The 19,223-nt window shown below is 43.5% G+C and overlaps 1 protein-coding gene across 1 annotated transcript in view; it reads left to right on the forward strand.

Annotated features, from left to right (window-relative positions):
* Positions 1–18,567, forward strand: part of LOC137313352 (matrix metalloproteinase-16-like) — a 200,226-nt gene extending 181,659 nt beyond the window's left edge. Inside the window, exons 9-10 of the mRNA XM_067979480.1 lie at positions 7,833–7,948; positions 15,212–18,567. Coding sequence (XP_067835581.1) covers positions 7,833–7,948; positions 15,212–15,546 — 451 coding nt within the window. The 3' untranslated portion in view covers positions 15,547–18,567. The remainder of the gene's footprint in view (positions 1–7,832; positions 7,949–15,211) is intronic.
* The last annotated feature ends 656 nt before the right edge of the window (positions 18,568–19,223 follow it).

The following is a 19,223-nucleotide window of genomic DNA, read 5'->3' on the forward strand; positions in this document are numbered from 1 at the left end:
TCAGCTGTCATTTGCCATTGAAAACAAAAGGGGTGAAATTCTTATCAGCAAGTTTAGAGGGAAAAAGTGGTGTGAATACAAAAGAGGCAATTCAATTTGTACTCGGTCTGACTTTTTTGTTAAAATGATCAACATGAGAAATTTCAACTCCAGAATGTTAATTTATTTCTGGATAGTATAGATTTTTTAATTCTATATTCTTGAGTTTACAAAAGGACACCACATCACTGTGGTTTTATACTTTTCATTTAAATGTTTTTCACATCAGTCTCACGCTGAAAAATAAGACTCGAGTAGACTGAAACTTGGACTATTGCTGTGTTGTGTTGTTTAAGTATAGATTTTTTGTGCTAATCGGATAATCTTCATTTGATGCAGTGACAATAAACTGCTGTAACATTAGGAGCTTCTGGACGCAGACAGGCAATCAAGAAACGGATAAAAATTGAATAAAAGAGAAAGCAGTTAGGAAAATGAGAACAATAGAAACAGGAAAATACTCAAGGAAGAAAATACATATAATATGAGAAAAGGAGGAAACTAAAGTTAAAGGAGACAAAACAAAGAAACACAAGTGAAAGCAAGATAAAAATGAAGGCATACAATGCAGAAAATTTGGTATAAGATTAAAAAGAACCAAATAAACATTTTTTCAAAGAGCGAAAGGAAAATAAATGAAGATTAAAAAAAGTTTACAGCAATGTATGTAATATTAAAGTGACAGCTTGACAGTTTGAGCCAAAGTGGTAACCAGGACAATAGTTATGTCCCATTTCCAAAAATAGGTTGACCTGGCCTATGGTGCAAGCTCATATGCACCAGCAGCTCAAGAGGGTGGGTTGAACAGAATTTACTGATAGAAGACCTTCCTCCAAATTTGAGTAAGTTTCTAGCAAATGAAAAGCATGCCCAGAGACCTTGGCCCACAGGACACTTGGAGCGAAGAATCCAACAGGGCAGCAGCTATTAGAAAACTACAGCTCATCATTAAAAGGCAAATTATGATGGTAGAGAAAGTTGACTAATTGGGGGTGATTTTGTGATTTTATGCTCCTGGCAGAAAGCGCATATCAGAAATTCAGGTATAAGCTATGCCCGATTTTTAAAAATTCGTTCATGGGATGTGGGCGTCGCTGGCGAGGCCGGCATTTATTGCCCATCCCTAATTGCCCTTCAGAAGGTGGTGGTGAGCCGCCTTCTTGAACCGCTGCAGTCCATGTGGTGAAGGTTCTCCCACAGTGCTGTTAGGAAGGGAGTTCCAGGGTTTTGACCCAGCGACGATGAAGGAACGGCGATATATTTCCAAGTCGGTATGGTGTGTGACTTGGAGGGGAACGTGCAGGTGGTGTTGTTCCCATGTGCCTGCTGCTCTTGTCCTTCTAGGTGGTAGAGGTCGCGGGTTTGGGAGGTGCTGTCGAAGCCTTGGCGAGTTGCTGCATTGCATCCTGTGGATGGTACACACTGCAGCCACTGTGCGCCAGTGGTTAAGGGAATGAATGTTTAGGGTGGTGGATGGGGTGTCAATCAAGCGGGCTGCTTTGTCCTGGATGATGTCGAGCTTCTAGAGTGTTGTTGGAGCTGCACTCATCCAAGCAAGTGGAGAGTATTCCATCACACTCCTGACTTGTGCCTTGTAGATGGTGGAAAGGTTTTGGGGAGTCAGGAGGTGAGTCACTCGCCGCAGAACACCCAGCCTCTGACCTGCTCTTGTAGCCAGAGTATTTAGAGTCATAGAGTCATAGAGTTATACAGCACGGATAGAGGCCCTTCGGCCCATCGTGTCCGCGCCGGCCATCAGCCCTGTCTACTCTAATCCCATATTCCAGCATTTGGTCCGTAGCCCTGACCATATTTATATGGCTGGTCCAGTTAAGTTTTTGGTCAATGGCGATCCCCAGGATGTTGATGGTGGGGGATTCAGCGATAGTAATGCCGTTGAATGTCAAAGGGAGGTGTTTAGACTCTCTCTTTTTGGAGATGGTCATTGCCTGTCATTTGCCTGGCACAAATATTACTTGCCACTTATCAGCCCAAGCTTGGATGTTGTCCATGTCTTGCTGCATGCGGGCTCGGACTGCTTCATTATTTGAGGGGTTGCGAATGGAACCGAACACTGTGCAATCATCAGCGAACATCCCCATTTCTGACCTTATGATGGAGAGAAGGTCATTGATGAAGCAGCTGAAGATGGTTGGGCCTAGAACACTGCCCTGAGGAACTCCTGCAGCAATGCCCTGGGGCTGAGATGATTGGCCTCCAACAACCACTACCATCTTCCTGTGTGCTAGGTATGACTCCAGCCACTGGAGAGTTTTCCCCCTGATTCCCATTGACTTCAATTTTACGAGGGCTCCTTGGTGCCACACTCGGTCAAATGCTGCCTTGATGTCAAGGGCAGTCACTCTCACCTCACCTCTGGAATTCAGCTCTTTTGTCCATGTTTGGACCAAGGCTGTAATGAGGTCTGGAGCCGAGTGGTCCTGGCGGAACCCAAACTGAGCATCGGTGAGCAGGTTATTGGTGAGTAAGGGCCGCTTGATAGCACAGTCGACGACACTTTCCATCACTTTGCTGATGATTGAGAGTAGACTGATGGGGCGGTAATTGGCCGGATTGGATTTGTCCTGCTTTTTGTGGACAGGACATACCTGGTCAATTTCCCACATTGTCGGGTAGATGCCAGTGTTGTAGCTGTACTGGAACAGTTTGGCTAGAGGCGCAGCTAGTTCTGGAGCACAAGTCTTCAGCACTACAGTCGGGATCATTGATATAAAATGGTGAGAAAATTGTGCACAGCATACGCCTAGATTTCTCTTAGGCACTGCCGGTGGGTGAGGGTTCCAACTGGGAACAGAAAGCCACCAAACAACCACATTGTTCACATTGGTACAGTGGAAATATGCAGACCGAACAGCTAGTTTTGGTGCTGAAGAATTGGAGGTTCTGCTGCTGGAGGTGCGGCAAAGGAGGGTGGTAATATTTCAGGCTGGAAGCCACATTCCAATAAAAGTACAAGTGCAAGCTACATGTAATTAGATCATTGATCGATTCAATGCACTCATCCAAGTTCCTCACACTTGGCTACAAATCAGGAAGAAGAAATTGTCTGATATCAGATGGTACATCCTCAGGAGATCCCAAAGTGCTACACAGCCAATGAATTACATTTGAAGTGTAGTCACTGTTGTTTTTTTAGGCAAACATGACAGCCAATTTGCATAAAGCAAGGTCCTACAATGAAATAAATAACCAGTTAATCTGTTCTAATGATATTGGTTGAAGGAAGAGCATGAGGGGGAGCATCCAGTTGTCATGGTCCATGTAGGAACCAACAACATAGGTAGAACTAGGAATGAGGTTCTGCTGAGAAAGTTTGAGGAGTTAGGGTCCAAATTAATAAGCAGAATCTCAAAGGTAATATTCTCTGGATTACTACCTGAACCACACACAAATTAGCATAGGGTCAAACAGATCAGAGAGTTAAATGCATGGATCAAGAGTGGTGTGGGAGACAGGGGTTTCAATTCACGGGGCATTGGCACCAGTACTGGGAAAAGAGGGAGCTATTCTGTTGGGACAGACTCCACTTAAACCGGGCTGGGACCAGCGTCCTGGTGAATCGAATAACTAGGGCATTAGATAGGGCTTTAAACTAAAAAGTTGGGAGAGAGATCAGGTAAGTGTAAATTTATAAATCTAAAGAGAAAAGTCAAGGCCATAGAGCAGTGTAGCAATTTGAGTAAAGATAAGCAGAGTGTGTCAGGAAGGGACAGAGAGTTTAATGGTAATAGTGCATTAGGTCAAATCAGGGAAAGATAGTAAAAAGTTAAAATTAAAGGCACTTTATCTGAAGGCATGAATCATTCGTAACAATGTAGATGAATTAATAGCACAAATAGAGATAAATCGGCTTGATCTAGTAGCCATTACTGAGATGTGGTTGTAAGATGACCAAGGTTGGGAACTAAATATTCCAGGGTACTTGACTTTTTGTAAAGACAGACAAAATGGAAAAGGAGGGGGGAGTAGCCCTGATAATAAAGGATGAGATAAAGGCAGTAGTGAGAAAGGATCTTGGCTTGAAAGAGCAGGAAGTAGAATCAGTATGGGTGGAGATAAGAAATAACAAGGAGCAGAAAAAACTGGTGGGAGTAGTTTATAGGCCCCCTAACAGTAGTTACACTGTTGGACAGAGTGTTAAGAAATAAGAGGAGCTTGTGACAAGGGTAATGCAATAATTGTGGGGGACTTCAATCTTCATATAGACTGGGCAAATCAAATTGGCAAATGTAGTTTGGAGGACAAGTTCATGGAATGTATTCAAGAGTTTCCTAGAACAATACATCGTGGAACCAACCAGGAAACAGGCTATTTTAGATCTTGACTTGTGTAATGAGATAGGGTTAATTAGTAATCTCCTAGTAAGGGATCCTCACGGGATAAGTGATCATAATATAATAGAATTTCACATTGAGTTCGAGAGTGAAGTAATTAAGTCCGAAACTAGAGCCTTAAAAGAAAGAAAGATTTGCATTTTTTTGGTGCTTTTCATGACCTCAGGATCTCCCAAGGTATTTTACAGCCAATGAAGTATTTTTGAACTGTAGTCACTGTTGTAGTGTAGGAAAAAACTTAAACAAAGCCAATTACATAGGTATGAGGGGTGAATTGGCTAAGTTTAATTCGGAAATTAGATTAAAAGATATGACCGCAGGTAAGCAATGGCAAACATTTAAAGAAATATTTCATAATTAAGAACTACGAAATTGGAAAAGGAGTAGGCCATACGGCCCCTTGAGCCTGCTCTGCCATTCAATAAGATCATGGCTGATCTTCGACCTCAACTCCACTTTCCCGCCTGATCCCCATATCCCTTGATTCCCCTAGAGTCCAAAAATCTATCCATCTCAGCCTTGAATATATTCAATGGCTCAGCATGTACAGCCCCTGGGGTAGAGAATTCCAAAGATTCACAACCCTTTGCTGCTCCTCATCACAGTCTTGAATGGCCGACCCCTTATCCTGCGACTATGCCCCCTAGTTCTAGACTCTCTAGCCAGGGGAAACAATCTCTCAGCATCTACCCTGTCAAGCCCCCTAATAATCTGACATGTTTCAATGAGATCACCTCTCTTCTAAACTCCAGAGACAAGTGGCCCATTCTACTCAACCTCTCCTCATAGGACAACCCTTTCAGCCCAGAAATGAATCAATTCTCAACGAATAGACATTCCATTGAGAAATAAAAACTCCACAGGAAAAGTGATCCATCCGTGACTAACTAAAAATGTTAAAGATAGTATTAGGTTAAAAGAAGAGGCTAATAATGTTGCCAAGAAGAGCAGCAAGCCTGAGGATTGGGAGAGTTTTAGAAACCAGCAAAGGATCAAATTCGCCTGTACCCGATGGCCTACATCCTAGGGTTCTAAAAGAGATGGCTGCAGAGATAGTGGATGCATTAGTTGTGATCTACCAGAATTCCATAGATTCTAGAACAGTCCCAGTTGATTGGAAAGTAGCAAATGTAACACCGTTATTCCAGAAAGGAGGGAGAGAGAAAACAGGGAACTACAGGCCAGTTAGCCTGACATCAGTAGTCGGGAAAATGCTGGAATCCTTTATTAAGGACGTGGTAATGGGGCACTTAGCAAATCATAATATGATTAGGCAGAGTCAACATGGCTTTATGAAAGGGAAATCATATTTGGCAAATCTATTAGAGTTTTTTGAGGATGTAGCTAGCAGGGTACATAAAGGGGAACCAGTGAATGTAATATATTTGGAATGTCATAAGATATTCGATAAGGTGCTACACGAAAGGTTGTTACACAAGATAAGGGCTCATGGGGTTGGGTGTAACATATTAGCATGGATAGAGGATTGGTTACCAGACAGAAAACAGAGAGTAGTAATAAATGGGTCATTTTCAGTTTGGCAGGCTGTAACTAGTGGGGTGCCGCAAGGATCAGTGCTTGGGCCTCAGCTATTTACAATCTATATTAATGATTTAGATGAAGGGACCGAGTGTAAAGTATCCAAGTTTGCTGATGATACAAAGCTAGGTGGGAAAGTAAGCTGTGAGGAGGACACTAAAGAGTCTGCAAAGGGATATAGACAAGTTAAGTGAGTGGGCAAAAAGGTGGCATATGGAGTATAATGTGGGGAAATGTGAGGTTATTCACTTTGGTAGGAAGAATAGAAAAACAGAATATTTTTTAAATGGTGATAAACTATTAAATGTTGGTGTTCAGAGGGATTTGGGTGTCCTTCTACATGAAGCATCGAAAGTTAACATGCAGGTACAGCAAGCAATTAGAAAGGCAAATGGTATGTTGACCTTTATAGCAAGGGAGTTAGAGTATAAGGGTAAGGAAGTCTTGCTGCAATTATATAGGCTTTGGTGAGACCATACCTGGACTACTGTGTACAGTTTTGATCTCCTTACCTAAGGAAGGATATACTTGCGAGGGGACATAGTCTCAGGATAAGGGGTCAGCCATTTAGGACTGAGGTAAGGAGAAATTTCTTCACTCAGAGGGTTGTGAATCTTTGGAAATTTCTACCTCAGAGGGCTGTGGATGCTCTGTCGTTGAGTATATTCAAAGCTAAGATCAATAGATTTTTGGACTGTAAGGGAATCAAGGGATATGGGGATCGGGCAGGAAAATGGAGGCGAGGTCAAAGATCAGCCATGATCTTATTGAATGGCAGAGCAGGCTCGAGGGGCCGTATGGCCTACTCCTGTTCCTATTTCTTATGTTCTTATGTAGGACAAATGTTGACCAGGACATTGGGAGAATTACATGCATTTCTTTGAATTCTGCCATGGGATTGTTTACATCTATTCAACAGGCAGGCAGGGATTCGGTTTATCATCCGTAAGTCAGGACTTTCAATAGGGCAATGCCCTCGCGGTGTTGTACTGAAGTGTCAGCCTGAATTATGCAATCAAGTCTTCGAATGGGATGTAAACCCACAATTTTCTGATTCAAAGGGGAATCTGATACCAACTGAGCCAATCTAAAGGAACCATTTACAATATCAGCGAAAATGGTTGCCAGGAAGTGATCAGGAGTTTAATGGAAATTGGGTTGGGGAGGGCAATCCTTATAATGAACTTAAGAGAGCAGGGAGGAAATGGGCAACAAACTAGAGAAAAGAAGGTACAGGGCTAGTGTGGAGATGGGACTGGGGGTGGTTTGATTTAGTGGGCAGAGAGAATTGGAAGAAGCAGCTGAATCGGTGGTCTCAATCATGGAGATGATTTCCTTGCACATGTTGTTAGAGGTGAGGGTGGAGAGGATAGGGAGAGAAATCTAAGGAGGCAGTTGCTGTAGAGTAAAGTATCCTGGGGTTGTCTTTGCTTTCCTGGATGATCCCAGAATAGTGGACTACCTAGGTACAGGAGAGAAAGGCACTTTAGAGATTGATCTGGTCAACCCAGATCTGAAGTTTGCATCCCTTGGACTTAATGGAGTGAAGAAGTGAGCCATACTGGGGAATTGATTGGGATGGGAGTCAGTGAAGATTTTGCTGGGGATAAGGGCATTAAAGGTAGAGATTTTAAAAAAGGACTCACCTGGTCATCAACAATAGTTTCAGATGAAACCCAAACTCCTAAGATGCAAGACCCTCCAATTAAAATTACTGGCTGGAAAATTGAAATTTGTAGCTCTGACCACCGCACCCAGTTCTCCATTTTAGGCTCCCGATGAGCAAGATTCTGGGAGCAGAGTCTCGCAATTTTAGGACTTTAATCTCTGATAGTATTAATTGAACCCAGCTTTAGAACCTCACATTGTTCACCTGCAATTTTTCTTTTCTGCCTACAGGTACTGGAGGTACAATGAAGAAACACATGTTGTAGACAGTGGTTATCCCAAATCCATTTCAATATGGAAAGGAATCCCTGAGTCTCCACAGGGGGCCTTTGTCAGCAAAGAAAGTGGTAAGAGTAAATGCAGTTTTTATTTTGTTCAAACTTGTCCATTTATCAATGTTGATTCAGTCAAAGTTTCAGGTAAATCACTTTTTAAGTGTTTTTCATAATCATAACAAACAAGATACTGCACTGGATTTTAAATCCTTGTGGATTTTTACCTTAAATTTAACGATGATATTTTATTGCCTTAATTACAAATTTAGCACTGAATATTAAGGATAGACTTTGTAAAGCACCACCACTCTTAGCCATAGGATCCAGGTCAAGTTTGAGACCCAGGTTTGAGATTGACACGATCTGAATAGATAGAAGGCCTTGATGATTTTTAAGGGTCCAAACTTGCAGTCTCAAACTTCTTGGGTCAAAATGCTAGCTGTACCTGACTAGTTCCAGCAGATCACCTTTTTGCACACCTTCTTCAGAAATTTAAAGGAATGATCAGAAAATCATGTAGGCTCCAATACGGGCATGCAGTCCTCTCTGCCTGATTTTCCTCTATGTGCTGTGCCCGAGAGTTGCTTTATGCTAAAGTGCCAAAAAGAAAAATCTGGCCCCAAAGCATATAAAGTTCATGTGCTCACAACGTAATGTTTTGCCATACAACTTCATTCTGTCCATCAACGTGATTTTAATTCTTCCTGAAGCTTGCCATTTCAGCTCGTTCTCACATTCTCATTCCAAATTTTCGATCTTTGACCTCGAGCACTTCTCTGAACAAAGTTAATGCAAACTTCAGGAACAGTCCTAGTGATTCAACATTCTGGCATTCCCTCCAGGGGAATAGTATTCAAAGGGAGGGCATTTTGGGAAATAATAGGTGCGCAGCCTAATGGCGGCTGTGCCTTCAGCCGCCTAGGCCCTACGCTCTGGAATTCCCACCATAAACCTATCTATCTCTCTAACTCCCTCTCACCTTTTAAGACCCTCCATGAAATGCACCTCTTTGACCAAGCTTTTGGTCACCCTTGCTAAAATTTCTTTCTTTGGCTCGGCCTCCATTTTTTTGATTAGGCCTTGGGATATTTTTCTATCTTAAAGGTGCCACATAAATGCTAGTTGTTGTTGCTAATTTTAATGGACAAAAAAAAAACTGCAGGCTGTGTGACCACAGTTTCCTGAGAGCACTCTTCCCTGCTGGAAGTGTCGGATCACAGAATCTCCCTGAGTATTTCATCCACCTACTGGGTACCTTTCTCCTCATTGGGCATGAATTTAGCACCCGCGATTGGATGCGTTCCTGGTGGGGGGGGCTCCGAAAATCGGGGATTCCCGGGGCGGGTCGGGAGCCTGGCTCCAACCCGCCCACTTCCGGGTTTCCCACTGACGCGCTGACATGCGCGCGCAGCCCCCGCATGTGGGACTCCCGCAGGCAATTAAAGCCGGCGGGGTGCCACTTAAGCTATTTATCTTGGTATTTCACGTTGTTTACAGACCTGCTAACGAGATATTTTCGGAGGGTTGGGATTTTACACACAACTGGGACTGTTTCCCATACTGGGGGAAACACTCCCAGTTCAAATGGACGTGTTGCAGCTGTCAGCCTGTGGCAGCTGCAAAGGTCCATTTGACAGGTGGGGGGGGGAGACCCTCACTCATTGCAGGAGGCCACTCTGTCACTTTGGACAAAGTTTGGCCTCCACCACCCTCCTCCTAACAATAAAATTCACCAACTTGCACACTTACCCCGGTGTCCAGACACATGTACCTATCTTGCGGACCCCCTCAGATGTACATCTTCCGGATGGGGGCCGGTGTAGCTGCAGTCATGACCTCCTCGGAGGGCGAACAGCATCACCAACCTCGCCGGCCACACCGTCCACCTCTGACATGTGGAGCTCCACAACACAGTGCTGTGACACATCCACCTGCACAGCAGGAAGGAGGGCAACGGCAGAGAGAGATGCATCACAGAGGGCACTACCCTCGCCACAGGGTCCACAGACCGAGGCTCTGCTTCCTGGACCTCTCTGAGCAGCAGTGCACACGGAGGCTCAGAGTCACTCGACATGTAGTCGTGGACATCTGCAGCCTCCTTCATGCCGAGCTGCTCCCGGCTGGCCCGAGCACCATCTTCTTACCTGTCGCTGTCAAAGTCATCACTGCCCTCAACAACTTCTCCTCCACATCCTTCCAGGGTGCAATCGGGGACATCGCCGACGTCTCTCAGTCGTCTGCACAAAAGAGCCCTGCAAATACACCTACACCCATTCTGCAGTTACACAATGGGTGGCATCAGGTGTGGGTCTTCATTGTGATCCTCAGGAAAGAGCATTATTGCACAAACCAGACAAGATTCGCAAAGACGTGGCAGTAGTGGTGCCAATATAATATGTAATGTGAATTGATCATAAATCAAATATAAGTAAAAACCATGACAAACCCTCAAACCCCCTTGTGCATCCCCTTCATGCTCACGACACATTTGCCTTACGCTTCCTACTGCACATATGTGATGCATGCCCTGTGGCTGCAGCACAGGTAGTGGCAGGTTGAGTGAGGCTGACCGTGAAAGAGATGCATGAGAGGGTGAGTATGAGATAGAGCCATGAGATTGTATGAGGATTGGGTTGAGTGGTAGTGGCGGGATGAGTACTGGCGAGGTGAGTAAGTGCAGGTAAGATGAGGATGAGGTTTGAGTGGGTGTGAGGGGTGATGTGACAGAGTAGTGTTGGCAGTGCAGAAGGAGGTGTGGGGTGGGGGCGGTGATGTGGCAGGCGGAGTGTAGGGGAATGAGTAAGTGTACTCACTTTGGCTGACCTACTTAGGTCATTGCAGCGCCTCCTGCACTGTATGCAGGTGCGCGATATGTTGGTGGTGCAGGTGACCTCCTCTGCCACCTCGAGCCAGGCCTTCTTGGTGGCAGAGGCAGGCCGCTTCCTCCTGCCTGCCGGGGGGATGATCTCTGTCCTCCCCCTCATCCTCACCCCATGTATTGATATCTGGAGTGAGGCATCTTTAAACTGGGAGCAGCCTTCCCCCTGGGCTGCTCCATGCTGTAATTTTTCCTATTTCTTTCAGCATCAGTCAGTGGAGGACTGTCCCTTTAAATAGAGCTCCTCCAGCTGACAGAGCTTACTGCGTATGCGCAGTCCGCCCTCCGCGCAGCTCAGCAGCGGGGAACCCGGAACAAGAGGTAAGTGGATCCAATTAGCCTGCGATTGCGCCTCCACCACCCTCCTCCTAACAATAAAATTCACCAACTTGCACACTTACCCCGGTGTCCAGACACATGTACCTACCTTGCGGACCCCCTCAGATGTACATCTTCCAGATGGGGGCCGCCGTAGCTGCAGTCATGACCTCCTCGGAGGGCGAACAGCATCACCAGCCTCGCCGGCCACGCCGTCCACCTCTGACACGTGGAGCTCCACAACACAGTGCTGTGACACATCCACCTGCACAGCAGGAGGGAGGGCAACGGCAGAGAGAGATGTGTCGCAGAGGGCACTACCCTCGCCACAGGGTCCACAGACTGATTTCACCAGGCGTGTTACCCACGCGCCCAATCACCCCCCCCCCCCCGCCGCCCTGGTAATATCGGGCCCATTCCAGATGGGGCTAAACCAGTGCTGTCTACAAGCTTACTATTAACCACTGGGACTTGTATTCTAGCCCACTCAACAACAACAACTTGCATTTATATAGTGCCTTTAATGTCACAAGGCATTTCACAGAGGCGCGAGGAAAAATTGACGAGACAAATTTAGGAAATATTAGCAGAAGTAACCAAAAGCTTAGTCAAAGCGGTGGATTGTAAGGAGGGTCTTAAAGGAAGAAAGGGTTGTGGAAAGGCAGGAAGGGAATTCCAGAGAGTGGGATCTAGGCACTCGTAGGCATAGCCACCAATGGTGAGGCAAAGAGGGGGAAGTGCAAGAGGCTTGACGAATTCGAAGGAGCTCGTAGGGCTGGAGGAGGGTACACAGATAGGGACGGGTGAAGCCATGGAAGGATTTCCACAGGTTTCTTCCCATCTCCCACTTAACTTTGGTGGGATCCATGGAGAAACGGCTGTTTTGAAGTAACATTCGCGCCAGACAAATGCCAGGCAATGACCATCTCCAACAAGAGAGAATCTAACCACCTCCCCTTGACATTCAACGGCATTACCATCGCCAAATCCCCCACAATCAACATCCTGGGTGTCACCATTGACCAGAAACTTAACTGGACCAGCCACTTAAATACTGTGGCCACAAGAGCAGGCCAGAGGCTGGGTATTCTGCAGCGGGTGACTCACCTCTGACTCCCCAAAGCCTTTCCACCATCTACAAGGCACAAGTCAGGAGTGTGATGGAATACTCTCCACTTGCCTGGATGAGTGCAGCTCCAACAACACTCAAGAAGCTCGACACCATCCAAGACAAAGCAGCCCGCTTGATTGGCACCCCATCCACCACCCTAAACATTCACTCCCTTCACCACCGGCGCATTGTGGCTGCAGTGTGTACCATCCACAGGATGCACTGCAGCAACTCGCCAAGGCTTCTTCGACAGCACCTCCCAAACCGGCGACGTCTACCACCTAGAAGGACAAGGGCAGCAGGTACATGGGAACACCACCACCTGCACGTTCCCCTCCAAGTCACACATCATCCTGACTTGGAAATATATCGCCGTTCCTTCATCGTCGCTGGGTCAAAATCCTGGAACTCCCTTCCTAACAGCACTGTGGGAGAACCTTCACCACACGGACTGCAGCGGTTCAAGAAGGCGGCTCACCACCACCTTCTCAAGGGCAATTAGGGATAGGCAATAAATGCTGGCCTTGTCAGCGACGCCCACATCCCATGAATGAATAAAAAATAAGAATCATTTACACCTTTTTTCCAAAGGCTTCACCGATCTTCTGCCAAAGATACAGCAGTAGATTGGGAGAACCCCTATAGAAAATCAAGGCAGAAAATTTTTAATTTGAAGCATCGGGGAACAGAGAGCCGATATAGGCCAGTGAGGTGGGGGTGATGAGTAAGCGGGAGTTGGCATAGGACAGAGCTTTGGATGAATTAAAGTTTATGGAGGGTGGAGAATGGAATTGAGTCTCTCGGTGACAAAGATATGGAGGGGGGATTCAATTTCAGATGGGCCGAGTTAGTGGGAAAGGCGGGTGATAGTATGGAAGTGGAAGTAAGCACTCTTTGTGATGGCGAGGATATGGCAATCTTTTATGTCCGCCTGAGGGGAAAGAGTGTGCCTTGGTTTAACATCTGATCTGAAAGATAGCAGCTCTGATATGCAACACCCCATCAGCACTGCACTGAGGTGTCAGCCTAGGTTAAGTGCTCAAATCTTTGGAGTGGGGATTGAACCCATGACCTTCTGACTCAGAAGTGAAAGTGTCACCACTGAGCCAAAACTGACATTAATGATCTTCAAATCAACTCTTGGTTTGCCTGGGTTTGCACTCAATGTTCTCACTACCTTTCCATTTTGATACAGGCAGGTGGGGTCAAGAGATAGAGACATCTGATTAATAACTAAATAATAATAGTAACTAATAATTAAATCAATAATTAAATACTCATGAACAAAGAACTCATCGGGAGTTCGCAAGCCATGTTCTCTCATTGCTAACCCTAAGCAAAACTAGTTAGAGTTCCTAAACTGCACCAGTGTGCCGTACCTTTGTACAGATCAATGCCAAGGCTAATGTAAGGATAGTACACAAGAACGGCAGCAGACACGCAGAAAACTTCCCTTTCTTGTGCATGTGCAGTGTGGCTTAATCTGTTTATTGTTCTCTAGACATTTCACATGCTTGAGCGGTCAAACTGGCCTTGAGTGATTAGCGCTTTTTCCATTATAGTTCTGTATCCATAGCACCCCCCCTTAACTATCTTAAACTTAACTCATGTGATTCAATTTCTATCTAAGAATCTGTTGTCTACAAGGATACAATTAATTGCATTAATATTACAGTTAAATACATAGCTGTTTTATCTTGCTCAGGCTGTTTGTCTTTGTACAGAAATATCTCTGGCTTTCAGACTCTCGCTTTCACTTTCTCATCTGTCCACACATTCACTATAGCCTCCTAAATCAATTAACCCATGATGCTTTCTGCTCATGTCAAGTTATTCTAACTTAGCCATTTTCTTACTATTATCCCTAAAACCTACAACAGAAACATAATTATGCACGTCAATGGTCATTATGCAGGAAGCAGCCATGATGCCTTCAATACGTGGCAGTCCAGGTGGTCACATTATTTGAAGAAGAAACACTGAGTGGGTAGCTGTTAAGACACCAGAGCTCACCCTTACATTCACGACTGCTGACTCAACCAACAAACTCTTTAACAGCAGAGGAGCGAATCGGGGTGGAATCATAAGCATCTGTTTGCTGTCACCTCCACCTGCAACAAAAGTGTACTGTTCAGCTTTGAAACAGTGATAGAGTGTGTGCAAAGGGCTAAGATTTTGTATAATGTTTTAAATGGTACCTCCCAAAAGGTGCAGCAGGTCTTAAATTAGGGGTTTGTGCCATGGATGATGGACCCCATAAGAAGTGTGTGCAAAAGTGAAGAGCACACTTAACTGGGCCTTCTTTCTGATACCAGTAAAAATCTCCCTCATTTGCATCCAGGTACAAGGGACCTGGGTGACTGCATTGACTTGAGTGCTGACCTCACTTCATGCACTTGGCACCTCTGCTTTTACTGGAGGGTGAACCTTCAGCCCCAAATAAGGACACCCTCCTCCAGTGCACTTCCTGTAGTAGCAATTCCAGCTCTTCAGCATCAAAGGGAGCAGTTTAATCACATGTCTCCACTGTACCATTGTGAAGAACTAGTCTACTTTTTGGCCACAGCCACAACTTTATCCTTTAATGGCAAGCTGCATCCTGTTAAGAGCTGCTGCCTTGTCGGATTTTGCGCTCCCCAGTTAGATGTGCTACATGCTAAACTCTGTCGAGTATATGCTCCTTTGTTTAGTTTACAGCCTTTTGTCTAGTATACAGCCCTTTATCTAGCATAAAGTCATCTGTCTGGTATAAACCACATAGAGCTGTCTCTTTATGAAAGTAGATAGCATATCTGTATCTTTGACCTCTAACTGCTGCTTTGCCGTCTTTGTTTTGGTTAGTCCTATAAAGGAGCTTTCCTCATAACCCTGACAGTTCTGATGAAACAACTTGTCCAAAATATTAACTTGCCTTTCTTTCAGGCATCAAGTGGCCTGTTGTATATTTTCAACAGTTTCAGTATTTTTATGAGTTAACTTTTATTGTGTTAACCTGTGAGACTGAATAATTTTGTTCTTACATTTCCAGGTTATACATTTTTTTACAAAGGAAAGGAATACTGGAAATTCAATAACCATAAGCTCAAGGTGGAGCCTAACTATCCTAGATCAATACTTAAAGAATGGATGGGATGTGACCGAACTAAAACTGGAGATAAAGACAGGCATGATGCTCAAGATGATGTAGATATTGTGATTAAAATTGATAATACATCCAGCACTGTGAATGCCATAGCCATTGTTATCCCTTGTACTCTGGCCTTGTGCTTTCTGGTGTTGGTTTACACAGTGGTTCAATTTAAGAGGAAAGGAACGCCACGCCACATACTATACTGCAAGCGATCCATGCAAGAGTGGGTGTGATTGTAGCAGAAGCAACAATGAGATTTCAACAAGAGGGCTGTAATGCTGGAACCCAGCAATGAGCAGGCATCTTTCTGCCTGAGACACATGAATCATTGCTGATTTTCTCAGAGTCGTCTGTTCTGAGCATGAGTGGAGATTACAAAAGGAGAGAGGGGGAAGCTTTCATGATACACGGTATCATCTGTATTTCAGTCCTTTGTCTTTCTTTGGTGCGCCATTCCGTATAGGCCTTTTATCTGCACGCTTGATGCCCTAGTGGACTTTGACTCCAGATTAACAAAAAGGAAAAACTTCTCAAGATCTTTATAAAGACTGGTACTTTATTTCATTGCTGATCCTGATCTTTTCCCTATTTTGAGGGTTTTGTTGAGAATCCTTCTGCTGACTTAATCTTTTTTCTGAACCAGAAAGACCCTTCAGCTTTTGCATTCATTTTCCAAAGAGGATCGCTATCTGTCTAATGAGCAAATATTGCTGCACTTCATCCTTTCAAGTAGGAGACCAGGATTACAAAGCATAGAAAATTGGACTGTTCTGACAGTCCTGTGTCCAAGTAACAGGGGCCAAAATATCTGCAATATTGTTAACAGCCTTAAATATATTTTTCATTTTTGTTTTTGTTAAAGCAGTTCTGATCAAAGTCAATATGTGGGATTTTCAACAGCTATTGTTCATGTAGATTTAAATACTGTGTAATGGAAATGTAGAATTACAGTTAGGGTGTTCCTATAGATTGGTTTTCATGCTGCCACGCACAGGGCTGCTCAAACTTCTATAAACCCATCAAGAGGAATTATTTTTAGCATAGAAGACTAGGATTTGTAGTAGAATGCTAGAAATGGAAATATTGAGCAAAATTAACAGTAATGTGACTTTTACTTTTACAATAGCAGTTGTGATCACCTGAGACTGTTCCCAGAGGGACATCAGCATCAATATACATATTGTATAATGCCATGGATGAATTCCTGATTGGTTGAAGAGGTGCGCATTAATGGACTACATATAATCGAAAGTGTAGCTAATTTCTCAGTCAATTGCATTTTACTGTTCATGAGACATTTTTATCTAGAGATAATGAATAAGAAGATGTGTGTTGATTATCACATAAATCAGTCTAATCTGGGCATGTCTTAATTGCCAATGAATCCATGCATTCTCATTGGTTATTGCTATTATATAAAGCCTGGGACCTTCAGATATAGTGGTGCACCAGCGCCATCAGTTCCAAGGTACCATCGTTAAGCATTTCAGTGTTAAGTGCATTAAGTGTATGAACAATTTTTTTGGTTTGAAGTTACAGTAGTCCACAGTTACCCCCAAATTAAATCTGACAGACAGGTAGAAGCAGGAGAAGCCCAGCTTTAAAAGAATCCTGTTTGAAGTTCTGTATGTCTTTGCAGTGAAGTTTCGGATCAGTACAATGTTGTTTATGCATTAAAATTCCATTTTACAACCCTCCTCTCCTCCACTGGCTCCAATACTATGAAGACCAGAAACTGTGAAGAGCAGAGATCGTTCATTACCACAAGGACGCAAAACGCACATCGCTGAAATTGATTTTTGCTTCAAAAACTCCTAAATGGATGGTTCAGTGGACGAAACATCTTTAGAGATGGGCTTCTTTCAGCTTCCACCTATAGATGGGGAATGTTTTTAATTACGGAGCTACTGTGGTTTGCTGTAGCTTTAAACAAACCTGCAGCAAAGGTTGTTTCACTCAGTATTTTAAAATTCAGCGACTGACTGAAATCATTGTCAATTTTAAGAGCTGCTTCCCCTTGGGGCTAACCTGTCATTAGGCTGTGCACTGATGTAACAAACAGCCATTTCACCAATATGTTGCTCTCACAAATCAGAACTTGCTTTTGTATGGAAATGTGAGTGACAAGTGGCTTTTAAAATAGTTAAAGGTTTGCCTTTAACATTACTCAATACATTTTCAGGCTATTGTAATTATTGAACTTTTTAAATGTCTTCATTTAGAAAATGTTACTGTTCCGCATCCTTGAAGAGTTTTCTCTTTCTTCCTGTCTCTCGACCTTTAGCTGCCAACTAAAGACATTAAGTAGCAGGAAAAGAAACTAAATTCACATAATTGACCTGACCTATTATTTCCTGTTATTAGCTGCAGTTAAACATAATTGTTCTTTTCAATAAGGCCTAAGGCCTAGATTCTGTGCTGGAGTACTCCAATGCAATTTAAAGAAGTTCAATTACATCTTCAAAGGGTACTTTTATTCAAACTGAAATGTTCTGATCATTGTAATTAGTATTACACCACTGCACTTGTTTTGTGCAGTATCTCCATTTGGCCATTGTATCTGACTTTTGTAAACTATTAAAAAGAAGTGACTGCACAGCAGCTTGATTGTAAAAAGTGCTGTGTTGGGCAGGCACAGATGTGTCATGTGTTGATATTCAGGGAAACGCAACAGATTTCTTTCCCAAATATGAGCTATTACGATTCCTCAGTTGCTTCTTTTTTGGCTTACTGCATGGTTCGAGTGAGTGTAACATACTGGACAAAGATAGAGGATTCTTCCTGTAGTCACTTCTAGTCAGCAAACCCTTTAATTTCTCCCTGTTAACTGTGTGGTGGATGGAGGTCAATGGAACAGGAGGAAAGAGTGTTACACCAGATATGAACATAACTGGTCATATGTAATGGAATATTTATTTTTACATTTTCTTGCTATAACCCTTTGACTGCTATGGGTGGTCACATAATCAATTAAATACACATCAAGCATTCAAATCAACACATCCTTTGCACCACACACAACCATGGCAATCAAAGAGTTAAGGGCTGTGCAGTCATTATTTTGTATTTATTGACTCATATTTATTTTCAGACAGTTCTTAATGTCAGCTGTAAGTGTCTTTTTTCGGGAAGAGTATATGGCTTTTTATACTATTATATATCTTATGTATTCAGCATCACTGTTTCACTGTGTTGTATTAAAAAATGAAAAAAAAGAACCTGTCAATAAATGGGAGTCCAGACTAGAAAGTTAACATGAGAACTCTTTGTTGAATTTGTCATGAAATATCTTTCTCTGATTTGTGTATGTGAGATTCATTAAAATTGATCTAAATTATTTGAAATATTGTAATCTTACAGAGGGAAATTAATCTTTCTGGGAAATCCATTTTTTATTACAAACCCAGAATTAATCAATGGTGCAAAAGGATGGAATAAATGGATATTTAATTAATGGTGCAAATGTGTAATAATCTACATTCAAATCACTACTGAGATTTTTAGATTCACGTCAGACAGTTCGGGGGTGATTTTAAATCCCAAGAACGGGTGGGTTGGGGCAGGTGGGAGTTGAAAATAGTTGTTTTTTGGGTCGGGCCCGCAACCTGGCTTTATTTCCGGGTTTAACTTTGGCACGTTAAAGTACAGACCTCCCACTGGGAATGCAAAGTCTGAAAATTTTGCGGTTGCAACCCAACAAAACGACTGTTTTCAACTCCCATCTGACCCCAACCCACCTGTTCTTGGGGTTTAAAATCACCCCCTTCATTGTTGATTAACTTCCTGAATCCACAGGAGCATGTCACGAAGTGTCAACACATAGAGCAATATAGCATTTTAACATTGCCACCCATTTTCACTCCCTTTGATGTCTTTTTGCCAGAAGTATTAAATTTAAAGGGAGTTTATT

This window comes from Heptranchias perlo, chromosome 3 (assembly GCF_035084215.1).
Source record: "Heptranchias perlo isolate sHepPer1 chromosome 3, sHepPer1.hap1, whole genome shotgun sequence".
NCBI classification, from domain to species: Eukaryota; Metazoa; Chordata; class Chondrichthyes; order Hexanchiformes; family Hexanchidae; genus Heptranchias; species Heptranchias perlo.